Here is a 14339-nt window from a genome sequence, read left to right as displayed (position 1 = left end):
AATCAAATTGAATTCATGCCAGGTAGGTCTACTATGGAAGCTATACATTTATTCAGAGGTTTGATGAAAGTATAGAGAGAATAAGGAGGATCTACATATGACTTTTATTGATTTAAAGAAAGCATTTGATAAAGTTCTAATATAAGTGCTATGGAGAGTTCTACATAAGAAATAGGTTAATTGTGCTTATATTCAAGTCATTAAGGATATATATGCATGAGCTGTTACTTGTGTTCAAATATAAGGTGGTTTGACTAAGTATTTTCCTATTTCAGTTGGATTACATCAAGGATCAGCCTTAAGCCCATATCTTTTTGCTTTAGTCATGGATGTTCTCTATAGAAATTTGCAAGAGGTTGTACCCTAGTGTATGCTTTTTGCTGATTATATTCTTCTTGTTGATATGAGTAGAGAGGGAGTTAAAGGTAAACTTGAATTATGGAGGTCCACCTTAGAGTCTAATGGCTTTTATTTGAGTAGATCTAAAACATAATACATGAAATGTAATTTTAGTAATAATAGATCTATTGGGGGGATTATGATTTTGAGTGATCAAGTCATTAATAATAGCACACATTTTAGATATCTTAGGTTTATTGTTCAGAGTGATGGTGAAATATATGAGGAAATTATTAGTATAATTCAAGTTGGATGGTTGAAGTGGAGGAATGCATAATATTAAGTTAAGTGTTGCAGAGATGAGGATGCTTAGGTGGATCTATGGTTTTACTTTTAAAGACAATATATGAAAGGAGCATATACGTGAAAAGGTTGGAGTAGCTCCAGTGGAAGATAAGATTAGAGAGAGTCGCCTTAGATGGTTTGGTCACATAAAATGGCGGCATTCTGATGACCCGGTTAGAAAAGTAAATGTATTAGATTTGACTTATATTAAGAAAAGTAGAGGTAGACCTAAAAAGATTTGGTTAGAAAATATGATAAATGATCTTTCTTTATTAGATTTAGATTAGAAGTTGATCTTTAACAGGATCTAATGGAGAAGAAGGTTTCATGTTGGTGAAGTGCAAAAGGACTAAAAAATGGAAAGAACTATTTGCTGAAGGACTATATGGTACTAAAAACAAATGTCGTGAGGACTAGACAAGTAGGTAAATTATAGATGTTACAAATGATTATCATGCTTATAGTAGAGGAAGAAAATAATATTGTTCTATCTCAATTAGGCTTGGCAAGGAATTTACGCATGCAATGAATGGTGTAAATATATACATTGCTCTTCTAGAAGATGTGTGAGTTCCCACCAAAGAGGTCAACAAAGCATCATATTGTGACCAACAAGCTACAACTATTAAGGTCTTTTATGACTACGATAAGCTATATATAATATATATATTTGTTTATGGAAGTAGCTTCAAGCTTCAAGAAACAATAAAATATGATGACAAACAGTTGTTTAGTTCAAGTTTTAATTAAGGTTCAAAGCACTGTTTAATATTCTTTGGAATAAAACTTCTATTAACAATTCTGTACCTAACAACAATTAATATTAAAATTGGCAAGGGCTAAAATATGCATCGGGCCCACGCCTCACACATTCTACAGACAACTGCTGCCTCATACGTGTAGAAAAGGGAAGAAACAAATGAAAGAAAGGTTCACGCTCACTTACAATCAGTTATCGGCAAAGAGAATTCTTGTTCGTTTTTTGGCTCATGTTTGCAAGCCCGACATGGAATAGCCTTCAATTCGCTACCCTAAGTCGGCCTCCTCTTTGAAATCTTGACCCCAATGCCAGAGCTAACTTCAGCCTCCTTCAATCTCACGTGGGCGTGGCTTCCTTCGATCTCACATTTGCAAACCGCACGCCAGACCAGGTCTTCCCCAGCAAGCGAAGCCAAGTTTCCCATTGCCTTTGGCTTCTTCACACACAACCTCGAATAGTCAGCACCGAGCCAACGCCGTCAACCGCGTCTTCCACCTTGCTTGCAATATCTGAAGTCAAACTTGGACGGAACTTCCAATCCTCACCTCCTGAACCTTTGTCCTTTCGCCTCCGCTCTTCCTCATGAGGCCCCAGCCGCCGTATCTTTCATTCGCCTATCAGTGGTTTACTCATGTTGGCTTTCACCCTCACGCAATCAGACGTAAGGAAACTTAGCCAGGCGAACTATTCGCCTCCCCCTGCGCCTGATTATGCTTGAGTCGCATAAACAAAGGCCAAATTGAGTCGATAATAATGCAAAATCTGGACGAAATCAACCCCAAAATGATTGATTACAATAAGATAAACAAAGCCAAACAAACACAAGCACAAGATACAAATGATCCTGATGCAGACATCGGCACGAAAATCTGGCGCATCTATCACAGGAGGCGTCGTAAATCGACGGCTCTGATTTAAGTTGTCATTTATGAATTATTTTCTGCATTTTAGTTTCTATTTTATATTATTTCCTATTTTACCCCTAGGTTAATTTATTTGAGTGTTGTGGCCTAAGGGGCAATTTTGTAATTTTTTATTTTCTCATGTTGTGGCCTATATATAGGGCCTCTAGCTATTTTAATAGGATGGTTAATTGGATATGAAAATTTTGTGTTCCACACTTGTGTTCTTGAGAGAGGACGAGAGTGAGATTCCTATGGGAAGGAATCGAAGTTGTCACCAGCCGCAGGATGGGTCCGGGCTCGTGATGTGAAGTCCCTTGGAGAAGGGCAATCGTATCACCCACCAACCTTGGAGACGGCCGGGTTCGTGGTTTTCTCTTTGCATCTTTCGTTTTATCTTCTATCATTTGTTTTGTCATCTTTTCTTCGTCCCTCAACTTCACGGTCCAAGCTCCATACCGAGCTCACCAAAAGCCACCGGCCACCCATCCAAAAATTCCTCCAAACCGCCGGCCATGGCTCTCTAGCCACCGGCCTCATCCTTTCCCCTCTCTCCTTGGATTTCCTAATTTGGGGTGCATGACATTAGGGCTTAATTTGAAATTCAAATTGTTTAAAATTTGAAATTCAAATTTCTTTCCTAATTTAGTCCACCATTTTTGGAAAGTGCTTAATTCCATTCAATTGAAATTTAAATTCAAAATCCGATTTATTGGCTCCCTTTCATAACTCCCTCCAAATTCAAATCTTTGTTTGAATAATTTCCATAAATAAATGCACTTGATTTGGAGAGATCCAATTTCAAATTTCAAATAATTTAAATTTGAGAGTTTCTTTCCTTATTGAAGGAAACTATTTTAGGAAAGTTTCTAAATATAGACCCCTTTGAATTTCAAATTCATGAGGAATTAATTGAAACCTTTCCTAGAATAGTCTTTTATATTTTAGGTAACTCTTTTCATGAGTAAATTCAAATCTATTTGAATTTAAAATAGTTACCTAAATTATAATCCTATTTTTGACAACTTCCTAATTCATAGCCTATTTAAATTTCAAATTAAATTGGATGAAATCTTTCATTCCAAATTTAATTCCTTAATTTAAGTAAACATTGAATGTCTCCTCAATTTCCTCCCTCATCATCAAGCTGCCGGCCCCACCATATAATAAATTCTAGAGATTTATTTCCTATTCCCTACCCAAACTTGGAAAGCACTCAAGACCCCTCACCTGAACTTGGCCGAAATTCCCCTTACTGTATTCACCTCTCAGATATTTCCAAAACTCACTCTTTTACTTTGGGAATTAAATCTTCCCTTTAGTTCTCTGAAGACCAGCTCATAAATGAGCTAAAATTTCAGCTCAATTTTGATTGAGCTTGTAAACTCGAGGGAGGCCAAAATTGATTTATTTTGGACATGAGTTGACCCTCCCCTTTGTCTACATCAGACTCCCCTTCTTGAGAACTCATCTCTCGATGAATTATCTACCCTAAGTCAGCCTCCTCTTTGAAATCTTAACCCCACTGCCAGAGCTAACTTCGACCTCCTTCAATCTCACGTGGGCGTGGCTTCCTTCGATCTCACATTTGCAAATCGCACGCCAGACCAGGTCTTCCCCAGCAAGCGAAGCCAAGTCTCCCGTTGCCTTTGGCTTCTTCACACACAACCTCGAATAGTCAGCACCGAGCCAAGGTCGTCAACCGCGTCTTCCACCTTGCTTGCAATTTCTGAAGTCACACTTGGATGGAGCTTTCAATCCGTGCCTCCTGAATCTTTGTCCTTTCGCCTCCGCTCTTCCTCGTGAGGCCCCAGCCGCCGTGTCTTTCATTCGCCTATCAGTGGTTTACTCATGTTGGCTTCCACCCTCACACAATCAGACATAAGGAAACTTAGCCATGCGAACTATTCGCCTCCCCTTGCGCCTCATTCTGCTTGAGTCGCATAAACAAAGGCCAAATTGAGTCGAGAATAATGCAAAATCTGGACGAAATCAACCCCAAAACGATGATTACAATAAGATAAACAAAGCCAAACAAACACAAGCACAAGATACAAATGATCCTCAATTCGAGAGGAGGATATTCTCTCCCAAATCTCTAGACAAGAGAGTCTAGAGCCCAAACGCCAAGAAACCCTAATTCCAATCAATCAAAACATGAAAAACTCTCTAATTCCCCTCATCCTTTTGAATAGAAAATATTTCCTATCAATTTTCCCTCCCAAGCCTAAACCACCCCCTTTGTTTGATTTTCAAATCTCAAGGAGTGGGGCCCACCCTATGGGCTGGCCAAGCCAAGGGAGGCGGATGGATTCCGCCTCCTGTAATATTGCTGAACCGACCCTTGGGCCGGCCTGAACCGGCACATCATTTTATTCCTATGAATATTAAACAATGCTTTGAACTTGAACTGAATAACTATCTGTTCTCGTATTTTATTGTTTCTTGAAGCTTGAAGCTACTTGTATAAAAAAGTAATTGTTATATATATATATATATAGACACACACACATATATAGCTTGCCATAGTCATAAAGGACTTTAATAGATGTAGCTTGTTGGACAAATGACCTGTCACAATATGATGTTTCGTTGACCTCTTTGGTGGGAACTTACGCATCTTCTAGAAGACCAATGTATATCTTTACACCATTTATTACTGGCCTAAACTCCCTGCCAAGCCTAATTGAGATAGAGCAATACTATTTTTTTCCTCTACCATAAGCATGATAATCATTTGTAACATCTATAATTTACCTACTTGTCTGGTCCTCACGACATTTGTTATTAGTACCATATAGTCCTCCATCAAATAGTTTTTTCCATTTTTTAGTTATTTTGCACTGCACCTCATTGATGTAGTGACTGGTTTTTACTAATTGATATGGACTTTGACAGTCTATCTTAAACATAGATAGCTTTTAAATCCATCTCATTATCAGCAAAACAAATGCACAACTATGCTGTATATAATGAATTGTTCATTTGTTTCAATTTGTGGTTGTTTTTGAGCGTCTTGGCTTGCTGAAATATCTTAGAAGGATTCTCTTGATATCATATTGTCATGGGAGCTGACTGTAGTGGAAGCTTGAGAAGTTTGTTAGTTAAGGAATTTGCTGTATGTAAGTTTTTTTTTTTTTTTTTTTTTTCCTCTGTTACAATCATTTTTATAGATATTGAAAATGAGCATTGGTCCATAATGATTTGTAGTATTTTAAGATATCATTCTAATTCTGACTATATTAATTTGTCTACATTTTGATATTTGTGCTTCAGGTGTGCTGCTTGATGATCTACTGGTTGCTGAAGATAGAGCTGCTGCTGAGACAACAACTGCAGCTTCTCATGCTGCTGCAATTGCTGCACCTGCAAACGGACGACTAGAGGAAGGGCAGGCTGTACCTAAGGCAACTCCTGATGGTGGAGTCGTTCTTGGTACTCCAGTTGATCCTGTTGTCAATGGTGGCATGTATACTGATACAAGTGCTCAAACTACCATTCTTCAAGGTCCAAGGTATACTAGCGAGGATGTACTTGAATTAGGACTTTGATGCATAACTCATGCTTACTGCCTTGATCTAATTTGCGCATAAACTTAGATTATATTACCTAACCCGTACCAACTTTATATTTCTTCAAAAACTTGATTCGAAATGCTTGACATTGCCCATCAAGACCTTTCTTGATGACAAACAAAGGTGAAATTGGAAGCTTGATTGTTTTCCTCTTTCTAAATTGCATCTATAAACATTGGATCTCTTATCACCTTTGACGCTAGTTGATCCTTCTGTGCAATACCTGATACAAACTATATTTGGTATTGTTAAATGTGACAAAGGATTGGTTTTGTTGCTGAAGATTGAGCAGAGGTGTAGAGTCTTTGGTTGAAAACTCGGCAGCAGAGGCTGAGGCAATAAGTGCTGCTTTGGCTGCTGCCAAGGCTCGTCAAATGAATGGTGAAGCTGAGCAGTTTTCTGACCGTGATGGTGGTCCAGAGGCTACTTCTAGTGGGAAACAAATTCCTAGCTTGATGAAAGTATCAGATTCTGCTTTGTCTAACAACACCCCATTACCTGGGATTCGGCTACATCACCGAGCTGTCAGTATTATTATTATTAAGAATGGTCAAATATGCTAATTTAGGTTATTTCTTTTGTTGAATGTTGACTAACTGCTTCTATCTTATGGTAATATAAAGTTGGAATTTGTTTTGTGAACTTGTACAGGTTGTCATAGCTGCAGAAACTGGTGGTGCTTTAGGCGGTATGGTCAGACAACTATCAATTGATCAATTTGAGAATGAAGGCAGGAGAGTGAGCTATGGGACTCCTGAGAATGCAACTGCTGCTAGAAAGTTACTAGATCGTCAAATGTCAATTAACACTATACCCAAAAAGGTCAATACATTTCCACTTGACAAATTAATATTTTGAAATTGCGCGGAACCAGGTATCTTGATGTTCGGATGATGAGATTCTAGTTTAAATATCATGCACGGTTACTTTTATAGAAAGACTAAAATTTGGCGTGTTACAAAATATGAAGGCTCTTTTTGGCATATCTTTATACTGTTTATCTCTGCTCTCTCTTGAATAGCAAAAAAAGGGCCTTAATATTGTGAGAAAAAAAATTCAAAAATACAATGGCATGTAAGATAAAAAAACATTTTTTTTTGTGAAAACAGTGATTTAGGCGGTTTTCCAGAAAAGTCCATTTTTGAATTTTACCTTTTTTATTTCATACATAGGGCTTCGTTTGGTGGAGTTTAGATTGCTTGTTTTTGCTTCGTTGAACGAAAGTAGTTTCCGGGTGTTTAGAAAGCAACTTTGAGGAAAAATTCAGTTATAGTAAATCTGAAAAACAGCTTCCTTAGAATGATGCTTAGGTTTTTGCCAGAGAAGTGCTTTATTTATTTTAATTTTCTTATATATTTACTTGTTCAACTAATTGTTTTAACTATTTATAAGAGTAGGATATTTTGTTTTAATTGTATGAATTAATAATAATATCTATTCTGATCAACCAAATAACTCATATCAGTGCCACAAAAATTTTCTGCCAAATAACCGCAACTCCTTCAGCATGCAAGACAACCACCTTAACAATTTTACCAAATAGTCATCTGATTTACTTGAAAACATAGAATAGAACAACAACATACATCATAATATAATAAAAGACCTCCAAGTCGAACAGGCCCAAAAAAATATTTTAATTAATTATATATTAATTAAAAAGGACATGTGTAAACTAAATGTGTGGGAGAAAAGTCTAAGTAGATTGATAGCTTAGCATTTAACTATGGTAATCATATGGGAGTTGTATTAGAAATGGTATATGCATGATTATAGTTAAGAATTTGAAGGATAATATTGTAGAAATTAATAGAATTGGAGATAGCATTATAGTTTTAAAATTTATTTTGGATGCAAGATTATTAATATTATAAGTGCTTAAAATTTTGGAATGATTTAAAAGAATTAATACAAAGATACCACTTGAAGAAATTATTTTTAGGAGAAAATTTAAATGGACATGTTGGAGAGAGTCAGAAGATTTTAAAAGCATTCATAGTGGTTATAGGTTTGGAATGACTAATGAAGGTGATATAATTATATTAGATTTTGCTCTAATTCATGATTTTATAATTGTTAATATTTAATTTAAGAAAAGAAAGGGACATCTCATCACTTATAAGAACGGACATAATAAAACTCAGATTAATTATTTTCTTATAAGAAAAATAGATCGTTTAGATTGCAAAGACTGTAAAATCATTCTAAGTGAAATTTTATGCACCAAACATCACTTATTAATTTTGAACTTTATGATGAATGGGTAAAATATAAAAAATAAAGTAAAAGTTGTCCTAGAATTAGATGTTGGCATTTAAAAATGTTAATAAAAATTTTTTTGAGAGTAAATTCAAGATCTAAAGATTTCAGTTCATGAAAAATGTTAATATTTTGTATTTTTGTGTGAAAAAATAGTCAGTAATATGAAGAATGCAATAAAGTATGTGCTTAGATAATCAAAAGGAAAAGCTCCTATTAGTATAAATAGTTAGTGGTGGAATCAAAATATGTAAGAAAAGATAAAAAATAAGAAGTTTTATTTAAAAAATTGTATAACACCCCATTATAACCCTATCAGTAACATAGAGTGTCACAAAAAAATATAACATTCAATATTTTCAACATCTAATACTTTTACTCCTATTAGTATAAATAGTTAGTGGCGGAATCAAAATATGCAAGAAAAGATAAAAAATAAGAAGTTTTATTTTTCACCCCATTATACACCTATCAGTAAAATAGAGTGTCAATATTTTCAATATCTAATACTTTTAATCTTTTGAATACTTATGGAAAATCCATCTATTGAATAATATATTTTCTGAATAAACGAAAGTATTTAAATAGTCCCAATTGCATCACACAAATAATTACAGAGCCACTAAAAAAATCAAAATACATCACCACACTTTGACAGGTTACATACCTCACATGAAGACTCATAAACACCTCTAAACAGTAAAACCTAAATATTCATTAACTTGAGTTTAATCTGCTTTAACTTTTTCCTTGCATTTCCCTATAATAACAAGTAGTATAAAAACTGGTGAGCTATGAAGCTCATAAAGTTCTGCAATTTAAATAAGAAATTAAATGCAAGATTATGTGGAATAACATAATTGAAATCATAACTGAAGCAACTCACAAATATTTGCAAAATAACATAAAAATCATATTTAGGATTATCTTTTATTTTATTTGAAGCATGTACATAATATCATTATTAGTTTTCTAAAGTTCTGGTTATCATTTTTCATATGGTTAGCTTTCATAAGAATGTTCAATTGAGTCCAAATAAACCCGATATTATCGCCATTGAACTACATAGAGTCCCTTTTGTCACACATGCTATGCATGTATCATATCCTTTCACAGACAACCTTTTCTAATTTGATATTCATTTGACTTCAAAATTTAGAACTTATATTTGTTTTGTCATGCTTCATGCTTTCATATAAGAATTCTATCTACCATATTGCTTTCAATAAAAGAATAAATAAACATTGCATAATTTAGTGCTTTCTTTCAAACATATGATTAATTAGGAAAACATTTATTTACTCATTTTATATCTAATTTTTTAAGTGTAAACCATTCAAATTCAAATATGATTATTTATACTTAACTACTTGGCTATGAACATATCCTAACGAAATCATTAACGTTAACACATGTTTCTCTTTAATTCAATCAATTACAAGTGTACATGTATAAAATAACAATATTTGCTTTTTAAATTAAAATTGCATTACTTACCTCCTTGATGAGTTGTCTCTTCAAATCTGGCACCTCGAGCCCTTCTTCGTTTGTAAATTACCTAAAGTTCACCTCTTTAATTCTATAATTTTCACAATTTATTATTCAATTAAATTGCATAAAATCAACTTATACTAACATATCAATTTACCTCGAAACCAATTTCTCTCCTCCTCATATACCAAATAATTCCTACATTTGAGCAAAATCTTCCTTAAGAACTTTTTACTACTATTTAGAATTCTATAAAACAAATAGAGAAAACAAATTGCTTACCTCAATTCCTTCTTCTTCTTTTTACTTCACTGAAAATTCTCTCTTCGCTCACAGCAGCCCTTATTTCCACTACAGATAAGAAATTGCCGAATTACAATGCTTAGTCGCTTGTAGATTTTCTCTTTCCCTAATATAGCTGCTATCACCTAATTCCACATCAAAGCCTCTACTTCACTATGCTGATCTACTCCCTGCACTATGCCAATCTCCTCCCTGCACCATGCCGATCTAAAACATCTGCTCTCACCCGACTCTAATTCCCCTCTCCTACAGCTGTTATTTTCTTCACACAGCCAAACCCACCACTTCTTATCTCTAGCATGCGTGAAACCTAGTGGAAAAAAAGGGAGAGGGCCCACACCTATAATTGAATTTCCAATAATCACATCTATTGCAAGCACCAATCCGGTCAAATTAAAGTTATTTAATTTAATTTTGATATTCAGTAATATTACTTCTAATATTTACATAAAGTAACTGTTAATATTAAATATAATTCACTTAGAAAAAAATATTTTCTTTACCTGCATTTCTGATGTTAAAAATTAGTTTATATGAAAAAACCTAGAAAATTTAAAAAGATATGGATAGGCTCGTTGAGACTTTAAAAAAACAAAAATGTCATGCAAAAAATTTAGCTTTTAATAATTTATATAATACATTAGATACTAAGGAGTGCGAAAGATGTATGTCTAAGTTAGCCAAACAAAGAGATAGGCGAAGTAAGGATCTAGTTAAGTGAAGTGCATTTAAGGATGAAGATAAAAAGTATTTTTTCTTAGAAATTTAATATAGGTGGATGAGATATTTTGATAAATTTTTTAATAATGATTATGATAATACTATTGAAATTTTCAATAATGATTATGAAAATACGATTGACTTTAGTGACCTTAGCATTCTAAATGAAAATAGAGTTTTATTTTTATCGTAATATTAATAAAATCGAAGTTGAAGAGACTTTTAAAATTTTGAAGTGTGAAAAAATAGTGGGACCTGATGATGTTCAAATAGATGTGCGGAAATGCTCAGGAGATCAAGGAATTTCTTGACTTACTAGACTTTTTAATATATTTTAAAAATTAAAAAGATGTCAGATGAGTGAAGAAAGAGTGTGTAGGTTCTTATTTTTAAGAATGAAGGTTATGCATAAGAATGTGCAAATTATATAGGAAATAAGTTAATGTGTCATACATTAAAATTATGAGAGAGTAATTGTGCATAGGTTATGACGTAATACTAATGTTTTTTAAAATCAGTTTGAATTCATGTCGGGTAGATCTACTATGGAAGCTATACATTTGTTAAGAGGCTTGATGGAGAAGTATAAAGAGAGTAAGGAGGATCTACATATTTATTAATTTAGAGAAAGCATATGATAAAGTTTCAAGAGAAGTGCCTTGGAGAGTTCTAGGAAAGAAATGAGCTAATAATGCTTATATTCAAGTCATTAAAATATGTATCCAAGAGTTGTTACTTGTGTTCAAACACTAAGTGGTTTGACCAAGTATTTTCCTATTTCAATTGGATTACATCAAAGTTTAGTTTTAAGCTCATATCTTTCTACTTTAGTCATGGATGTTCTTACTAGACATTTGCAAGATGTACCGTGATCTATATTTTTTTGCAGAAGATATTCTTCTTGTCGATAAGACTAGAGAGGAAGTTGAAATAAAACTTGAATTATGGAGGTCAACCTTAAGGTCTGAAGGTTTTTATTTTAGTAGATCTAACATTGAATACATGAAGTGTAAATTTAATTGTAACAGATCTAGTTGTGGGATTGTGCATTGGGTGATCAAGTCATTAAAAAGAGTGGAAGTTTTAGATATCATGTGTCTTTTGTTCAAAGTGACGATGGGATATTATTAGTAAAATTTAGGTTAGATGGTTGAAGTGAAGGAATGCATCAGACTGTTGTTTGCTAGAAAAGTACTCCTCAAATAAGATGATGGTGAGACCTGCAATGCTTTATGGCGCAAAATGTTAGCTATTAAAAGAGAAGAATCAAATTAAGTTTAAGTGTCGCAAAGATGAGGATGCTCTGGTGGATGAGTGGCTTTGCACTTAGAGACATAATGTGAAACGATAATATACGTGAAAAAATTTGAATAGCTTCAGTGGCGGATAATATTAGAGAGAGTCGCCTAAAATGACGTGTTAGCCATTGATGATGTAGTTAAGAGAGTAGATGTATTAGATCCAACCTTTGTTAAGAAAGGTAAAGATAGAAACTTTCTTGGAAAGTATTAGAAATAGTCTTTTTTATAAGATTTAAATGAGAATTTGACTCTTAATAGGACACAATGGAGAAAAAAATTCATGTAGCTACCCCATGTATTGAGATAAAGGCTTGATGTTGTTGTTGTTGTTGGATACATTAATTAAGATTAGTATTTTATATCATACTCTGGCAAAATTCTTAATGATATTTAACAAGATTTTGAGGTCACGGAAAATTTTTAGTCAAACAAAACGAACTCTTGTAACACTTTAGAAGACAATATTGACATGATATTACTAAATAGTCATCACTTTACTCTGACGGTGGTCAACATAAAAGCAACACAGCACAGCAACAGAGCTTAACGGATGTGGAGTTGTCGTGTTTTTTTGGAGAGAACCAATAGCTCTTGTATTGCAACCTTGCAATTAAACCTCCTTTTTTTCATATGCTGTAACTTCATCCTTCTTGAACTTAATGCAGGTCATTGCAAATCTTCTGAGGCCTCGTGGTTGGAAGCCTCCTGTACGAAGGCAATTTTTCTTAGACTGCAATGAACTTGCAGATTTGTGTGAGAGCGCTGAGCGAATATTTTCCAGTGAGCCAAGTGTCTTGCAAATTAAAGCTCCTGTTAAGATTTTTGGTGATTTACATGGCCAGTTTGGGGATCTCATGCGCTTGTTTGATGAGTACGGCGCCCCTTCAACAGCTGGAGATATAGCGTAAGCCTTTTAAACTATATAGTTTAGAACGGTTTTTCAGTTGATTTTTAGATTATGATCTATCAAATGGCATTTTCCTGCTACAACCTTGACAATAATAATTCATATTATTTTTTCTTAATGATAAGTTTGTGTGTTAGTCTTCGTCAATATTAGTGTTATTTTTCTGGCTACTATTCTATTGTGAAATTCTTGGCATTCAATGTTCCTCCTGCGTTTTCTTTCTTTTCTAGGAACTATATTTTAGTCATAGATGATGCTGTGCATTTTTTATCAGTTATTGTGTTACTATAATAATGAAATCTGTTGTTTTAGAGAGAGAAAGCACATGCGCTTACTCAATGTGGGCTCAACATTTGTCGGACTTGCCATCTAAGGCTTTGTTTAATTCTTTTTATTTGATAAATGAGATCTGTAATATGTCACATGGTTTAATAGCCATAACGTTATCAGTTCTGGTGGAACTATGTAAATTTTGTACTGAGTATTCATGGCTTCGTGTAATTCTTTTGATTAGCCATAAAGTTATCAGCACGAAGTGCCTCACCCGTAACCTTAGTGTTTTTCCTTTTTGGAACAGTCAATTAGATAATTCTTGCGTTGGATTATAATGCCATTTCCTGTATTATTTTTGTGGACGGCTATTCTTTTTTTGCTGAATATATTACTTCAGCAGGCTGCCTTATTATATGAAAAAATTGATGTTAGATGGATTTTCTTACCTCGTCTTGGCTTTTTTCATACGACTTAAAATACCCATTTTTGGGAAAAGATTTTACAATTTATATTCTGTTTTTCTTTTAATTTTCAGTTATATTGATTATCTCTTCTTAGGAGATTATGTTGATCGAGGTCAACATAGTTTGGAAACTATTACTCTTCTTCTTGCATTGAAGGTATGCTGCTGGTTAAGAATCACTTTCACAATATCAATGACATGTTTAGCTTATATGAGCTTTAATATATTAATTTTATGTTGCAGGTCGAGCATCCTCATAATGTTCATCTTATCCGTGGAAATCATGAGGCGGCAGATATTAATGCTTTGTTTGGCTTTCGAATAGAATGCATTGAGCGCATGGTAATAATTTTATTGGTGTTGTACTGCAGTGTCTCGATTTTTTCATGGTCATGCAGGTCTTTTCATTTTGTCCATCTCATTCATCCGCACTTTGAAATAGGGAGAACGTGATGGAATCTGGGCTTGGCATCGTATAAATCTATTATTTAATTGGCTTCCTTTGGCTGCGTTGATTGAGAAAAAAATTATCTGTATGCATGGTGGCATTGGCCGGTCCATAAATCATATAGAACAGATTGAAAACCTACAACGCCCAATTACAATGGAAGCAGGTTCAGTTGTTCTCATGGATCTTTTATGGTAAAGGCCTTGTTGCAATAGTTTTTGTTCCCTGTACGGAGATCAATTTTTATGATTTT

The 14339-nt window shown here is 34.0% G+C and overlaps 1 protein-coding gene across 1 annotated transcript in view; it reads left to right on the top strand.

Annotated features, from left to right (window-relative positions):
- Nucleotides 1–14339, top strand: part of LOC110099362 (serine/threonine-protein phosphatase BSL2 homolog) — a 40626-nt gene that overhangs the window by 18707 nt on the left and 7580 nt on the right. The window contains exons 11-17 of the mRNA XM_020826481.2: nucleotides 5623–5860; nucleotides 6205–6445; nucleotides 6573–6743; nucleotides 12661–12899; nucleotides 13711–13795; nucleotides 13882–13980; nucleotides 14081–14280. Of these exons, the coding sequence (XP_020682140.1) occupies nucleotides 5623–5860; nucleotides 6205–6445; nucleotides 6573–6743; nucleotides 12661–12899; nucleotides 13711–13795; nucleotides 13882–13980; nucleotides 14081–14280 (1273 nt within the window). The remainder of the gene's footprint in view (nucleotides 1–5622; nucleotides 5861–6204; nucleotides 6446–6572; nucleotides 6744–12660; nucleotides 12900–13710; nucleotides 13796–13881; nucleotides 13981–14080; nucleotides 14281–14339) is intronic.

This window comes from Dendrobium catenatum, unplaced genomic scaffold (genome assembly GCF_001605985.2).
Source record: "Dendrobium catenatum unplaced genomic scaffold, ASM160598v2 original_scaffold_125012, whole genome shotgun sequence".
NCBI classification, from domain to species: domain Eukaryota; kingdom Viridiplantae; phylum Streptophyta; class Magnoliopsida; order Asparagales; family Orchidaceae; genus Dendrobium; species Dendrobium catenatum.
Note: the sequence above shows the minus strand (reverse complement) of the source record. Positions and strands in the feature narration are given on the sequence as shown.